This window comes from Pterocles gutturalis, unplaced genomic scaffold, assembly GCF_000699245.1.
Source record: "Pterocles gutturalis isolate BGI_N339 unplaced genomic scaffold, ASM69924v1 scaffold51906, whole genome shotgun sequence".
Taxonomy (NCBI): Eukaryota; Metazoa; Chordata; class Aves; order Pterocliformes; family Pteroclidae; genus Pterocles; species Pterocles gutturalis.
Window position 1 is genome coordinate 1,006 of NW_010099756.1, and position 14,538 is coordinate 15,543.

The window sequence follows — 14,538 nt, forward strand, 5'->3', positions numbered from 1 at the left end:
TCAAACTACCACTGTATAAAGGCACTAACTGGCTTGGGACTGGATTGTCAACTCCTTTTCCTCTCTATTCAGCGTACGTCGGTGTGATAAGCAAAAACTGCTTCTCCTCTCTCCCCTCTTCAGTTTTTCTTTCACTGTATCAAAAAGAGGTGTGGCTGGGATTCTGGTATGCCACCTTGTCCATTATTGGAATTTCTTGATGCCTATTTCAGATTCTTGTCTCGGTCTCTGTTCCTGGCTATTGTGCATGTTTTTTCCTGTGAAGATAGCTAGAATTCCAGTAACCCTTCATTCAGTTCTCTCAGCTTTGCCAGTGCAATTTTGTGGTTAGTGTTTCAGTATTGTTTTAAAAGTGTACTGTTCTACCTATAATTCTGATAGTATCTCAGATAATCTATGTGCTCTTGGCTGCTAAAATATTTATCAGATTATTTGTAGAACCTATGGCCAGAAAAATACAGTGAAACAAGATAGTTTTACTATATTTTGAAATATATTGAATATATTGAAAATACGGTAAAACTATCTTGTTTCACTGTCAGAATTTCACAGGTTTTAGTTAAAGTAGATGATTCTGCCTGCACCCTGAAATAAATGCATTTAATTCTTAATCCTCCTAGTAATTTGTTGCACTGATTTCCCCCCCACACTGTTTAGAGTCCTGATAGAATTTTGTCTGGTTTCCATTCTTGTTACAGATTTCTGCTGTGCCATTCATCTTCCAATTAATGGTTTGAATGTCTTGTATCTTCTTTTTCATGGAGAAAGGCTTCATCATCTAGAAGTTAACTCAAACCGATAATGTTACACATATGGGCTGTCTGCATCGAAGCCAGTGTACCGTGGCTTGTGAGGAAAGTCAAGGAATTTCTTCTTCAGCAGGTCTTCTGAGTGGGATTTGAGATTTGGAAGATAAAGAGCCAGAGGAATGTTGGCACACACAGACCTAGCAGTGCTATTTTAAAGGCAGATGTTGGTGCCTCACATAGTGCTTCTTGGAATACAAGCCTACAATTTCGGTGTATCTCCTCCCAAATTGTTCATCATGGCTATGACACTAGGAAGATAACCATTTTGATTCTCACAATTCCTATATTTATCCTTCTGTATAAGTAAATAACAAACTTTAAAAAGCAGGAAGAGAAAACAATATTGTTCTAAATGACAGCATGTATCAAGTACGGTGATAGTGCAGATCTTTACGGGCCAAGTCTCCCAAAAAGCAAAAGCCCTGCAGCTTGGGAGGACAGAAAAGCCGCACTATCCGTGTAGCAACTGAAGGGCTCCAATGATGTGTAGTATTATATGTTGGACTTAATAGCCCTAGTTATTTGGATAAAGATTAAGTCTTCATTGTTCATGACAGACTGAATGCAGTATATTGCAAACCTTTCTTAAAAAAAGAAGAGGCATTTGAAGGAAGCAAAATAATATTATTTCCTTTCTTGGCTTAGTCAGCAATGAGGAAAAGGAGTGGCTAAGCCAGAGAGACAGTCATTATGTGTGACACACGCAAGGGCCCCCTGACAAAGTAAGACGCTGCCATCAGCTTTTGAACTCTACATTTAAAAATACACTGTAATAACTTCCGAGTTCCTAGGAGCTGCTGCTTTTGCAGTAGTCTCAAGTAAAATCATTTATCTGTGAAGGCTAGAACTGTACAGATAAGCTCATGGCTATTTTTAAAGTTATTCCCTGGTGTGCACTGGATTCTTGTAGGCTATGCCCTACTGCCTTACGGCGCAGCGAGACCACACTCACCTTGTACTCAGTGCCTTGGTGCTGACTCAGCAACTGGCTTCTGCACTCCAAAGGCAGTGATAAAAATATTCACAACTACTATTATGAATACTAGTCCAGTGGCAAGGTTGTTGAGGAAATCCAGCTTTCCATGTTTTGCAGGGTTGTTAAGGTCATATTTTACTTCAGAGAGAAAAGGAAAAAAAAATAGTTTTAATTACATGTATATTTCAAAATCCAGAATAAAAGTCATGAACTAGTCATGTAGGTCAAAAATTTCTCTAACACTGAGCTATCTGCACCAGTCATACTTAAAAGGAAAGTAAGATTCTGCAGTGTCGGTAAAAGTGCCAAGGGGAAGATCTTTAAGCACAAGAAGTCTATTAGCTTCCAGTAATTAGCATCTAATCTCTGTGGAGGCACATGGGAAGTAATGGATACACAAACATTACTAGACATTTTCTGAGTTCTTGATCTTTTGAAAGCTAGTCTTATTGCAGACTTCAAGCATTTAAAAAATATTTTGGTCTTGAATACATTGAGCTCAAAGCCCTCACAGGACGGAATGAAGTTTCCTACAGTTAAAATGCTACTGTTTCTCCACAGACCACCAGTGCTGGATTTTTTTTATACCGGTGCCCTTCCCCAGCTGTACTCCCTGCTTTTGCACTGATTCTGTTTTTAGAAAGCAAGAGTATTATATCTGTTAAACAGAGGAAGATTTCAAAGCAGCATAGCTGCAGTCCTTTTTGCAGAGAGCATCAGCTGTGTAAACATTTCCTTTTGTTCCTTGCAGTTCTTTGGTTGAACTGCAAATGGGAGTGAGGGAGGAACACACAAGGGAGATAGCATTAATTTAGTTTAAGCTTTGATTCCAGGCCTTGTGAAAACATATAAATGAGTTACATTGGACTGATAATGGACTTGATAGAGTAAAGCATGTACTTGTACAGGACAGTAAGAAGTCTGGGAGCGCTTCCCAGGCATCATACAGAAAACCAAGATTTCCTGCTGTCCCCCTTCTCCAGCAGTAAGGGCTTTGCAACTCAGACCCTCGCTAAATTTATTTGATGCTGTGCGGATGAGTTCTGAAGCATGTTTTGAGAAGGTTTTTTATCTATTTAGAGTCCTAGTTCTTAAATGCTTAGGTGACTGGAGTTTGTGTGTGCATGTACAGGACATGTGAGAGAAAGTTCATACCTGACAAGTTTTTACAGCAAGATAAATAAAATTTTGAGCTCCTGAGAGGCACATACCTAGGTGCGTAGGTTATGATTCTACTGCATGAAATAAACTTTCTTATTTGCTTTAAACATAATGACCCCGTCAACTGCAGAACTGAACTGCAGAACCAAGACTCGCTTGTTGAAGCAGTTAAGTAGAAGTGGTGGCAAACACACTCGTGATGCCCAAGTATTAAAAGCCAGGTTCACTCAGTGCCCCTAATTAGGAAGTCTAATGCTGTTTTGGTTTCAAGGAATTCTGGGCAGCTGTTCAAGTCCTGTCTGCTAAAGCAGTATAGTCAAACATCACAGGCCAGCCAAAGCACTGAAGAACAGTGTGGGGGAACTAGCTGAGAAGCCTAAGCTACTGCACACCTGTGTAGGCATGAAATAATTTAAGCTCAGCAGTACTTAACCCTGAAAATGAGTTTATACATGTCTGTAAAGCATCTGGAGCTACATGGATGCTTGCATCCCAACAAATACCTGGAAGGACTCTAGTACTGTCCTGTGAATTAAGTGGAATACATGAAATGCAATGATTAATCCTGAAGTATGGAAAAAAGGCATTTCAGATGGTTGGTCTAAACATGAAAATGGCCTAATGTGTTTTGTGAGTTAAATCCTGCTCAAAGGAGAATTAACACTTTCAAAGTTGTTCCTTTGTCCAAACAAGGGTCAGAGAAGAAAAGTTTTGCTTGTCAGTTGAGGCGGTGCTCTAAATTTTGCAGTAGAATTGCAGTAATCCTATCTTTGTGATTATAGTACTTAAGATGAGGGTGTTCGTGAAAATGCTCTTAAGAACAGTTATTCGTTAAGTATTTTATTATAGTGGCATTAGATTACTATGATTTCATGCCACTTAAACTATTTCAAGACATTCTTTGCTTTTCTTCCAAAAAGTTACGACTACCAAATCACTTTCAAGGACAAGTCTGCTGAATATTTTTCAAAAAGCTGTTGTGAAAGGCTCTTTTGAAGGACAAAAAGCATCCTAGTAGAGAACTGTAAGAAACTGGTCGCTCCTGGGATAAATCTCTATCTCGAGGAAAGAAACTGGATGGTTGCACAGACTTTCATTTGGACTGGTGGGAGCTTCTAAGAAGCAGAATTTTGTGACTGGACCGAAAGGCAAACTGTTCCTGCAGGCCAAAACTACCAAATAAATACACAAGGTGAAAAGCAAGATCTTGCCATGATGTTATTCTTGATAGTTCTTGCTATTCTTGCTGTCTTTGTACCTTCACATCCTATTTCCTATCTTCAGTACTTTGGAGCTCAGCACGACAGCATTGCTCCAACAGCATCGCCCTGTGAGCCCAGGGCTTTGTCACCCTCGGTACGCCAGCCCAGCCCTGGGTGACTGCAGAGCACAGCCTGAACTCCTGAGGAACCTCACTATCTGCTAAGTGGTCTGTGAACTCCACCTCATCCCAACTTTGGAGCTGGGGCTGCGGGGTACTCTCTTTCCTCTCAGTGTGACAAAGATAAAAATGGAAGCCACTTTGTCTGGCAGAAACAAGCATCAAAAAGCAATGTCTCAGCATATACTGAGAAATTATTGCCCAACAAAAAACAGGGAACTTGTTTACAGCCTCAAAGCCTGCTTAACTGAACCAAACACCAGGACGATGCCTTCAACTAAGAAACATATAAGTGCTTTGCTGATTTATTCCATGACTCTCTTCCCCCATCCCCCAGTATCATCAGGTTGTTTTGTCCAGTCCCCTTCTGGAATCTCCTCTGAGCCAGGACCTGGATCTTGCTCTTGTCCCAACTCTACCACATGCAGAGACAGCTGTATTCTGTGTCTTTTGTAAGAAAGAAAAAAGCTATGTCAGCTGCATATCAATATTGCAAGCCTTACGTATCCTGGTTCCCTAGGAACTTCCTCCTTGAACAGAAAGTTGTTTTTTCAGTTGTGGTAAAAACCGGAACTTTGAAAGACGGAGAGATGCCAAAGGTGGCACCTATACACTGAGTAAATGCCATGTGTGAACTCTGGCTGTCACCTTCAAGGCTTTTCGTTTACAGCAGACTTAAGATCTGTCATATAGTACCCATTAATTTAAAGGGAAAGATTTGAAAAATGTTATGAGAATAAATGATCAGATATCACTAGCAAAAGGAGTGATCCCTAGCTGTTTCCCACCTGTGAAGGCTTCATTTATTTCAGGGAATAATGGGGTTCAACTGCTGCTGAAAGCTAAACATCTCTGATTTCCACAGGTATCTTTGATCGACTCGTCAAAGTTATGGTCTAGGGTGTTGGGTGCTGCTAATGAATGCCACAGGTTTTCTGTAACTGTGCAAAGGGCCACTGGATTCGTTTTGCATTTTGCCTTGGAAAAGCATGGGGGAAGATATCACAGTGGGGTCAGATAGCCAAGAGAAGTACTGAAGGGTCAAACCAGAAAAACTCCACTCTCTGTGGAGTTTTAGTTTGGATTTTTTGGGTTATTGATGCTCACTTAGTGATGAAATTGTTTTAGAGATGAACCTGGTTCTATGGCTGCTTAGATCAATATTCTGCCTTCCAGGATAAGGCAGAGGGTGTAGGGCATACGTGTGCTACTAATCTAGCAATACTAACTTAAAATACCTCATTTCTAGTGATAAGTCCTGGTTCTTGAGCCTCACAGCATTGCACCCATTAATACTGAATAGTGGAACCTCTGTTTTTGAGAACCACAAAGACGCTGCACTGAACTTCTAGGAATACGAAGGTTTGTAATTCAACAAATAAGACAGAAAGGGGAGTGCGGGGGAAGGCAGGGAGGAAGGAACTAATTCTACAGCTGCCTCATTAAATGTGTTCAAAACATGCACTAACACAACTCCTACCACTCTCTTGGAATTATTTCTAACATACGTTAAAGGTATTGCATCACATTTCTTTGGCATAAAGTAGAAAAGTTTTCCCTAGCGATAAGCAGAATTCAAGACAATTTATTTGCAGACCCAGGATGCTACTTGGACTGCATTCTCATATTATGTGTAGTTTCAAATTTTTTGACTGAATCCATAGTGTGTGGATAACTGATATGTTCTTATGGTGAAATCTTGCTCCAAGTAGCCTATTTTTGTTTTTAACTTTAATTTCAGTATAACGCAGGTTTGAAAATTAACAAGTACATTTCTACCGTTCCCCACCTAGAGGTTTAGAATGCTTTGAATAATTTTCTAAATTTAAAATCAAGGTTTTTTTTCATTATTGTCAAGCCTTTGCTATCAAACCTTTGTTTCGATTGCAGAAACACAAACAAACTGAAGACAATATGCCACACAAACACGAAGATGGACTTCAACTTTCACTTTGTTTCGGAGTTCTATGTTCACAATATATTGTTTTAAGATTGCTTATCATATGGCTGATATGGAACAAATACATTTCAGTCATGAGGTTAAGTAACAAGTCTTGCCAGAAACAGTATTATGAAACTGGGCAGGCTGCATGATCCTATCTGGGCTATTAATGTTTCTTTTACAGTATTTCATCATTTTCCTTCCTCCTCAGGCCTTCTGAAAAAAATATTCCTACTCTGGGCAAATGAGTATAAGGAAGTTGATCAAAATTGAAGATTCCACATAAAGCTGCCCTTGCTTCTTTTGTTGCAATACTTCTATGGTCTTAAGATAAAACTTTCATCAATTCTGAAGTAAAGACTGTCAAATATCACAGCTTTTTAAAAATAAATCGGGAATCTATATACCATTTTATATATCACTTAATAGGCTGCATCCTATAAGAAAAATACATGTCAATGGTTCTTGCTGGTGCTACATACCAAGGAATATCAGGAGCACTCCCACAATAACTTGCAGTGTGAGTGACACGCTGATGAGAACAATAAGTGGGACGTAGAAGGAAAAAGAAGGTCCTTGCTCCATCACAGCTTTCAGCTGGGATGCATTGGCCATCAGCAGGGCAATGTCCAACATGCTCTCCGCAGCGCTCTTCTTATTCGCGTAGTGGTTGATATTCATAGGTCCATTTCTTTGAAACCACTGTGACGTTCTGCGCTAAAAGGGGAGAGAGGAAAAAGATTATTCATATCTCTTTTCCTTGGTGCAGTTGAGTGAGAGATGACTTGGTGCATTGACTGATTTCTGTAATCATACTGATGGAGCGATAGCGGTACTGAGGCTATCAGTGCATCTTCTTCACTGTTACCACTGTCCTCCACCCGACAAGAGAGCAGTACATAGTGTCCGTACTGCACTTTGGCAGACACACTTTTTCCAGCTTGTAGGATCAGTCTAAACAGTCAGGATGTTTCTACCCTGGGAAAAGGAAAGATTGAAGAAGCTGAAAAGTTTGCTCTGAAAAAAGTTGGGAAGGAAAAACCACTGTAAAGCAATCAAGCAAACAACAGATTGTTGTAACTACTCCTAAAGGCATACTTAAAAACACAGATATTTATTAAATTTACCCTCTGTCATCACACATCTACACAGTTCCTTAATTATTCATGAGTCTTATTTTGAGGATTTATGTGGAAGTTCGCCACTGTCTGAGCTTTGCTAATTTCCCTGCTGCTTCTTACTCCACCATGCCACTGTCCAGGACCATCCACGCACAGCGAACTGTTTCTCTGCTTAAATATCATATGATCTGTGGTTACCAAGCATTCCCCAATTACAAGGGAAACTTTTCTTCCATTTTTGCATCAGCAGACTTTTTTTTTCTTTTAAATTCCTCTGCAAACAAACAGGAAAAGAAAAAACAACTGTGGGGCATAATCAGAGTTACTTAACCTGGGGGGGGTGAATAAAATGAGTGTTTCCTGATGATGATTCATGTGACCCAACTTGAATTTTGACAGCTCGTCTCCCAGACTTGCCTATTTCTCTACAGATTAGGTGCAGCTTAGGGTAACTAGGTTAGACTTAGATGCCTAACTCTGCGATGAAGAAAGAGTAGCTAACCCTCCCTCCTGCAGTCTCTGAATGGGTTAGGAACTTCATTTTTTCTGCTCTTGCTTCTAGACTTTATTTTCAAAAATAATACACAAATATATTAAGAGTAAGCTTATTCTAGCTGACTTCTTTAAACTTGCTTCTTAGAGACTTCTTTACTGCACAAATGTGTTCCCACTTGCCAGAAAATACCGCAAGGAAAATCTCACTTTGAAGGTTAGTTCAAATGCAGAAAACACCTTCCAATTACTTCTCTTCAGCAGCACTAACAACTGTCCAGTTTCCAACTCCACAGCCAAGTTTGCCACTGTCCAGACACAAAAGTGTCCTTTGAAATAGGACAAACCTTGATGCATACGGCAAACACGCTGGCAGTTTTTCCAGGGCAAATACCATACTTGACCTATTTTCACCAGACACCTTGTAATCAACCACAGCCTAAATATTTTACTGTGAGAAGAATGTCATGGGGTAGCAGCAGACTTTTTTCCCTGCAAAGAGAAGGAAAACATGTAACCGCAGCTTTACACAGACAGCTTCTTTACTGGACCAAGCTCCCGGGAAGAAAATGTCTTTGAGACAGCTACTGACTTCAGTCAGGAAGAACTCGATACTCATTTGGTTTGTCTATATCCCACCATCTAAAAATGCAATTTGGCTGAGGACTCTGTCCCACATTTGTCACGTTTTCTCTCCTTTTCTCCTCTTCCCACCCCTCTGACCCATTAAACCACTATAGCATTTGGATACTTCATAAAAATACCGCAGTTCCATTCCCTTCCGTATGGAATATATGCTGGCAGTACTCAGTAGAAAAATCCAGAGTAACATTTTTCACTGTTTATTGTACAGTGCAAAGCCAAACACACACATGTAGCTCTTGGCTGCCTAACGCTAGCAGTGTAAGAGGGGATGGGTTGCTACGTCTGTAGCTCAATTTCAATTCAAATTCTGGGCATGAATTTAAAATAAACCCTTCTCAGTAGACTGTAGAAGTAATATAATCTATTTTGTCACAAATTCATAACAGAGTAAGTATTTTCCTATGTCTAGTAGCTAATTAACTCCTTCCTGCCAAAAATACTGACTCTGAAATATCTATTGGGTCTATGAGACTCCAGCAGGTAACACTGGCAAAAACTACATGGGTAGCTGTGACTCATTTCTTAATCCTGATGGAAAGGGACCGCAGTGAAAACATGCCAAACAGTTTCTTTCGATCGAGTTTTCACTCGATGCAGGAATGTGATCATGTTTGACATGGCTTTTTTTTTCCTTTTTTTTTTTTTAACTATACAAAAGAGTAAGTAGTCTGGGCTACATCTTCCTTTCAGTTACGTCTGTGACTACATGATGTAAGACAGTTTCTACACAAACAACCAAATATGATCTTTTCTTTTTCCTGGGAAAATGTCCTGCTATACTTTTAGGACCTTGCTGTTTGCTAGTTTTCTGTAAGGCCAAGTTGCAGGTGGAAATAGCAGGCTACAGGGTTTGACCTGTGGTGGAAGCAACGGTTTTGAGTCACTTCTGAACTCCAATAAATGCAGAAGACTTTTCAAAGTAGGGTGTTGCAGAATTGGAACTAGGCATGTACAGAACTGAAATGTTGGTTCTACTGCACACAGCTTTTTCTCAGACTGTGATCTTGCCTTCTGCCAGGAAAAAGGACCTGTAATCATGAAAACCCCAGAAAAAACCATTTCCCATCTTCTGATTGAGAAATGGAACCTCCTGACTCAGGCTGGAAAACCATCAAACCAAAAAAAAAAAAAAAAAAAAGGCAAATTAGCCTTGCCTTCTGGAAGCAAGTTGAAGGCAACTGCCAAAAGTATTGAAAAAAATGCAAACGTACCACGGTGGCAATTTTTAAGATCAGACTACGTGTTACGCAGCAATATATAGACAGGCAATGACAGAAGAGCTGTTGCCTTAACCTCAGGATAATGACAGGCATGTACAACAGAAATTGTATGTGAACTTCGTTATGTGGCTTTATGGGTTCAGGGAGATTCCAAGTGTGTAGCAACACGTGCAGCCCGCAGCACTAAACGACACTTATGGTGCTGTCATCATCTGCAGGGCTGCAGAGAGGAAAGGAGAAACTTCCGGAGACTTTCTAGGATGGGTGTAAAGTAAGGCTTTTCTTGCAGGTGTCACTTGGCAAGAGGGCAGTACGCATTCCATGTGACCTGCTTCGGGCTCAATCAAAACACCTGATTACACACTTTCGATATTCAAATTACCTGGTACAGACAAGCTGATCCCTTCAGCTGGTGCCACCAAATGAGTCTGAGTAAAAGCAGCGTGTACACAAGAGCCAGGTGTAGCTGGAACTGCTGTATCTCCCTTTCCCTGTCAGTAACAGCCTGCTCTCAGGTCTCTGGTCACCCACAAAGCATCAACCTGTGAGCAGAACCTCCTGCCGTGCTAGTCTACGCGCAGTTATAAAAATGAGAGCAGTGAAAAGCCTCCCCATCTTGCTCCATCTGTGACGGGAAGAATCCCCTGTGGAAAAGCTTATTTTCACAGTCAAAAGACACTGCCCCCACAGACAGTACCGCTCGGTGTCTGTTTGTGTCACCAGAGCACTGCAGTTTGCGAGGATAAAGCTAAGGTGCTACATCAGAAGCCGGCACTTTTTTGCGCCTGTAAGACCAAACCTTCACTCCAGGACTGAATGGTGTTGGGTACACAGACTTATTGACAACTGTGCTGGTACAGACTTTGCTGCTGCCTTGCTTCGCTCGTCATTTCACCCTTTGAAGTACAGAAAGGATTTATTCATCATACTTAATAAAAATAAATAAAAGTGGCGCTGAGGTGAATGTCCTTAGATGCCAAGTTTCCTGAATCACGTCTAAGATCCACCTGGTGATTCAACAGGAAGGAAACAGCACTGAAAATGGAAACATCTGAAAACAAATAATCAAGTATCTTTGCTAAACACAGCAACTTGTTGTAGGAAGGATTTCTGCTTCTGCTACAGCATTAAATCGATACTAGTGACAAAGTTTATGTGGCTGTTTGTTCAACAGAGTATTTATCAAACACTAGTGACTGCTCAAGTAGTCAAGTTAATGTCCTGGAAGTCTGATCAAAACAAAGGAGAGCTCAAGAATAATTTTTTTTTTTTTCTTGTCCAACTTCACCTCACTGCATTTCCCAAAATGGTACCAGCTAGTCTGCCCAAAGACAGGTGCGGTTTCTGACATGCCAGTCATCTTAATACAGAGAGGGAAAAAAAACCAAAACACACTAGTAAAAATTACACGTATTTTGCATTTGTATTTAGAACTTAGTTATGTTCCTTTCTGTCACTCTGCTCTATGAATGCAGGAGGAAATAAACCACTCAGATTTTGAGTGCAAGTTTTGAGGATTCATTCCTTCTCTTTTTGTTCCCAGGTACTTTACTCAGCTTCTTAAATGTCTTCCACCATATATATATGTTCCCCAAAAGAGATTGTTTTAAGAAAATCTAAAAAAAAAAAAGACAAAACAAAAGCCCCAGAAAAACTGCAAAAGGTGAATATTGTCTGAACCAATAGGACCAGATCGGACAAGCTTGTTGATCAATATGACCTCTGGGTTCATAATGTCTTGTGTTTAGGGACAGTCCTCATTTTAAAATAATGGAAACATGCTACGTAATAATGAGGCTGGGAAAATAAAAGGCTGAGTCATACAGATCTTACAGTGGGCTGATCTTTACTGTGTTTTGCAATAGTCTTTCTAATAAAAAACGTTAAAAAGATGGTAAAAAGCCCTTTTGTTTAAAAAGCAATTTTCTAAGTTTTTGAAGTATTCACCTTTAAGGAAAACACTGCACAGCAAACTTTGACAGATCTTTGAGTGGTAATTTCATCTCCAGAAAGAATTCCAGTTATATCAAAAAAGAGAAGGATCAGACATAAAAGGAATAATACAGGACTAAAAGACAAGACAATTTCAGAACTTTTTAACTTTTTTTTCGAAGATCAACCCTACAGTTACAGAACCGAACTTGTAACTTTATACAATTATGTAGTAATCCTCATAGAGGTGGAATTTCTGTCCATATCTCCATCACCTACGTACAGAAAACGTAATGGGCCATACGTGGCCACTCTGAAATTGGACTTCCCCTCTGTCTTGGAGATCTTGCTCATCTAGAAAAATGGGGAAAATATTCCACAAAAAAATATTCTTCCAACAAAAATATTTTAAGCTATATCAGTTATGTAATAGATTATTAGATGCTTTTTACACCTCCTCAGAAGGCAGTCTTTCTTTTCCCCCAGTAAAACATTAGATCACTTGTTCAGCTTAGCACTGACTCAGAGAGAAAAACCCCTACATCTGGGCTGGATCAACAGTTACATTTCCTGGGGGAATTTCCTCTGGGGTGGTGGGAATCTGTCCATCCAAGTACCAACCTAGCATGACACTAACTAGCTTGCAAGACTTCTGCAACCACATCTTGAGATAGTATGGTTGCAGGCAATTAAAAAAAGAAAAAGGGAACAACTCAGCCTGTGTTCATTTCTCATACACAGCATCAATTTTCTAGCATCTTTACAAGCCTATACTTAAGAAGAGACACTTCCTATGCAGACAGAGAATGAAAAGAAGCAGCAACCATGCTGATTCCCGAGAGCTAAAAAGTTAATATAAAAAAAGGGAAAAGGACAGTGACATGAGTTCAGGGCAGAGCACTATTTTCCTAAAGCTATATGGGCTCTGGGACCAAGTTAGAATATTTTTACTCACGAAATGACTTAAAAATAATCATCACACCTGATGACTAACTTTGTGAAATGGAGTAATAACTTAAACTTGTTTGTACAGCTACTTAAATAGAAGTTTTCTCCTGTATGATTTTTTTTCCTTGCACTACTACTGCTCATTGCAGTGATTTGGTCTTCTAACACTTATTTCTCAAAAGTGGCCTGTGGGCTGCCTCGTTTGTGTTGTTAGAGCACTGTTTATTTATTCTATCTACTTAAAAACAAGCAAACAAAAACTTATCACCAATAGTTTCAATATTTGGAGGATATCAAATACTCTAAATTCAATTTGAACATGCCATTTCATTCTACATGCAGTAAAATTCAAGTTCCTACAAATTTGAAATCTGTTACTTGCCGTATGATGCCAAGAAACCGCCATGTCGCGAAAATACTTGTGAATTCATACACAATTTTGAATACACATGAATACAATTTGGAAACATGAAACTAGGTTTTACAACATGGTGAATCTAGACTGTTTCAATATGGACCATGGACGGGGAAGCAAACAGAGGAAGATGAACAAACAGTTACTATCTGCATTTGTATGAACAGATCCTTTGCAGAAGCGGCCAGACAATTCTGCCAAGTGTAATCATTCACATTAGTCAGTGAGGTGTGCCAGGCCAACACATTATTAGAAGCAAGGAATTTTTTTGCTTCTAAAAGCTTGACAGCTGCTAAAAAAATTTATCCAAGTTAATGATGGAGTTAAAATAAACCACATTAAACCACTGTGCCACCACTCATTCAGAATTGCAGTGGGCTTAACTAGTCTTTTTTTAATTCATGTGCTTCTACAATGCTTTGAGGTAAGACAACTGTATCTGCATTTCATGCCAGCTTTTCTAGAAGAGAAGGTAGCAGTCTATTGCTGAAGATGTGCAAGAGAATCTATTTTGAGGAGAGGGCAGACACTAGGATGGGCAGTAAGCAAACCAGGGTGGTCCAAGTTGCAACGCCTGTGAGCATTCCTGAAAGCAGACACTTCCACACTTTTGACTCCATTGCTGAAGATTTAGACACTTGTGGATTTGTGGTCTTTCCAGGTTTAGTTGGCTGCTGAGTTGGGGCATCCTTTTGCATGTGTGAATTGTGACATTGGTCAGATTTTTTAAGGTATCTCCTATTCACAGACTGTTTTTTAAGAAACCTGTTTTACCTCACATGTACCTCTTTTTAATTCTTTTTTTTTTTTTGTGAGTGAAAGAAAAAAAACTCTTGTAAAGTTCTCCTAAGTGCTACTGTACACATATAATAGTACATCTCACTGCTTACTCTTTATATGGCACTCACGTAGAACTTGCAGTTTCTATGGGAAAAATGTAACAAAATGATGATTGTTTGCAACTGAAGATGAAGTAAAACGGGAAAGTTTCAGAAAACCTATTAGAGCAGGCCAAGTTAAAAAAAATAAATCCCCGTGACTAGTACTTGTGATGCAATCACAACTCTGTTAATAAAAAAAAAAAAAAAATGTCTGAGAAGTTAGTGGCTTAAAGGAAATCCCTTCAGGCCACCAGTTTGACCTGCATATCCCAGCATTGGTTTGCTGAGGGTACTTTCCAGGATTCATTAAAACCACATCTTTTTTTTCTTGGTATGATATTCATGACTACAAGGGTTTGTCAGGAAGGGAGCGAGGAAGGACAGATCTGCTACACAATCCATCCTCTCTGTCTGTAACCATAAAGTTTTACCAGTGACATAGAAGGCAGTTCAGTACGACTGTTTTTATGTGGCAGAGTCTTACGCTGGAATAAGAGCAGCTCTTCAGAGTTTAGTCTCTTCCAAAACAACATAAAAGATGCTCTTTCACCAGCCTGGCTTTTCAGCTCAATGGCACACTTGGAAAACATCCTTTATGTGTAAACAGAACATGGG

General features: G+C 39.7%; 1 protein-coding gene across 1 annotated transcript; it reads right to left on the bottom strand.

Moving 5' to 3' along the window:
• Positions 1-1,768: 1,768 nt before the first annotated feature.
• NINJ1 (ninjurin 1) lies at positions 1,769-13,033 on the bottom strand. The gene is made up of 3 exons (XM_010077074.1): positions 13,010-13,033; positions 6,752-6,986; positions 1,769-1,923 (listed from the first exon to the last, which is right to left on the bottom strand). The coding sequence occupies exons 1-3, from the start codon at positions 13,031-13,033 to the stop codon at positions 1,769-1,771; spliced, it is 414 nt and encodes a 137-aa protein (XP_010075376.1).
• Positions 13,034-14,538: the final 1,505 nt, after the last annotated feature.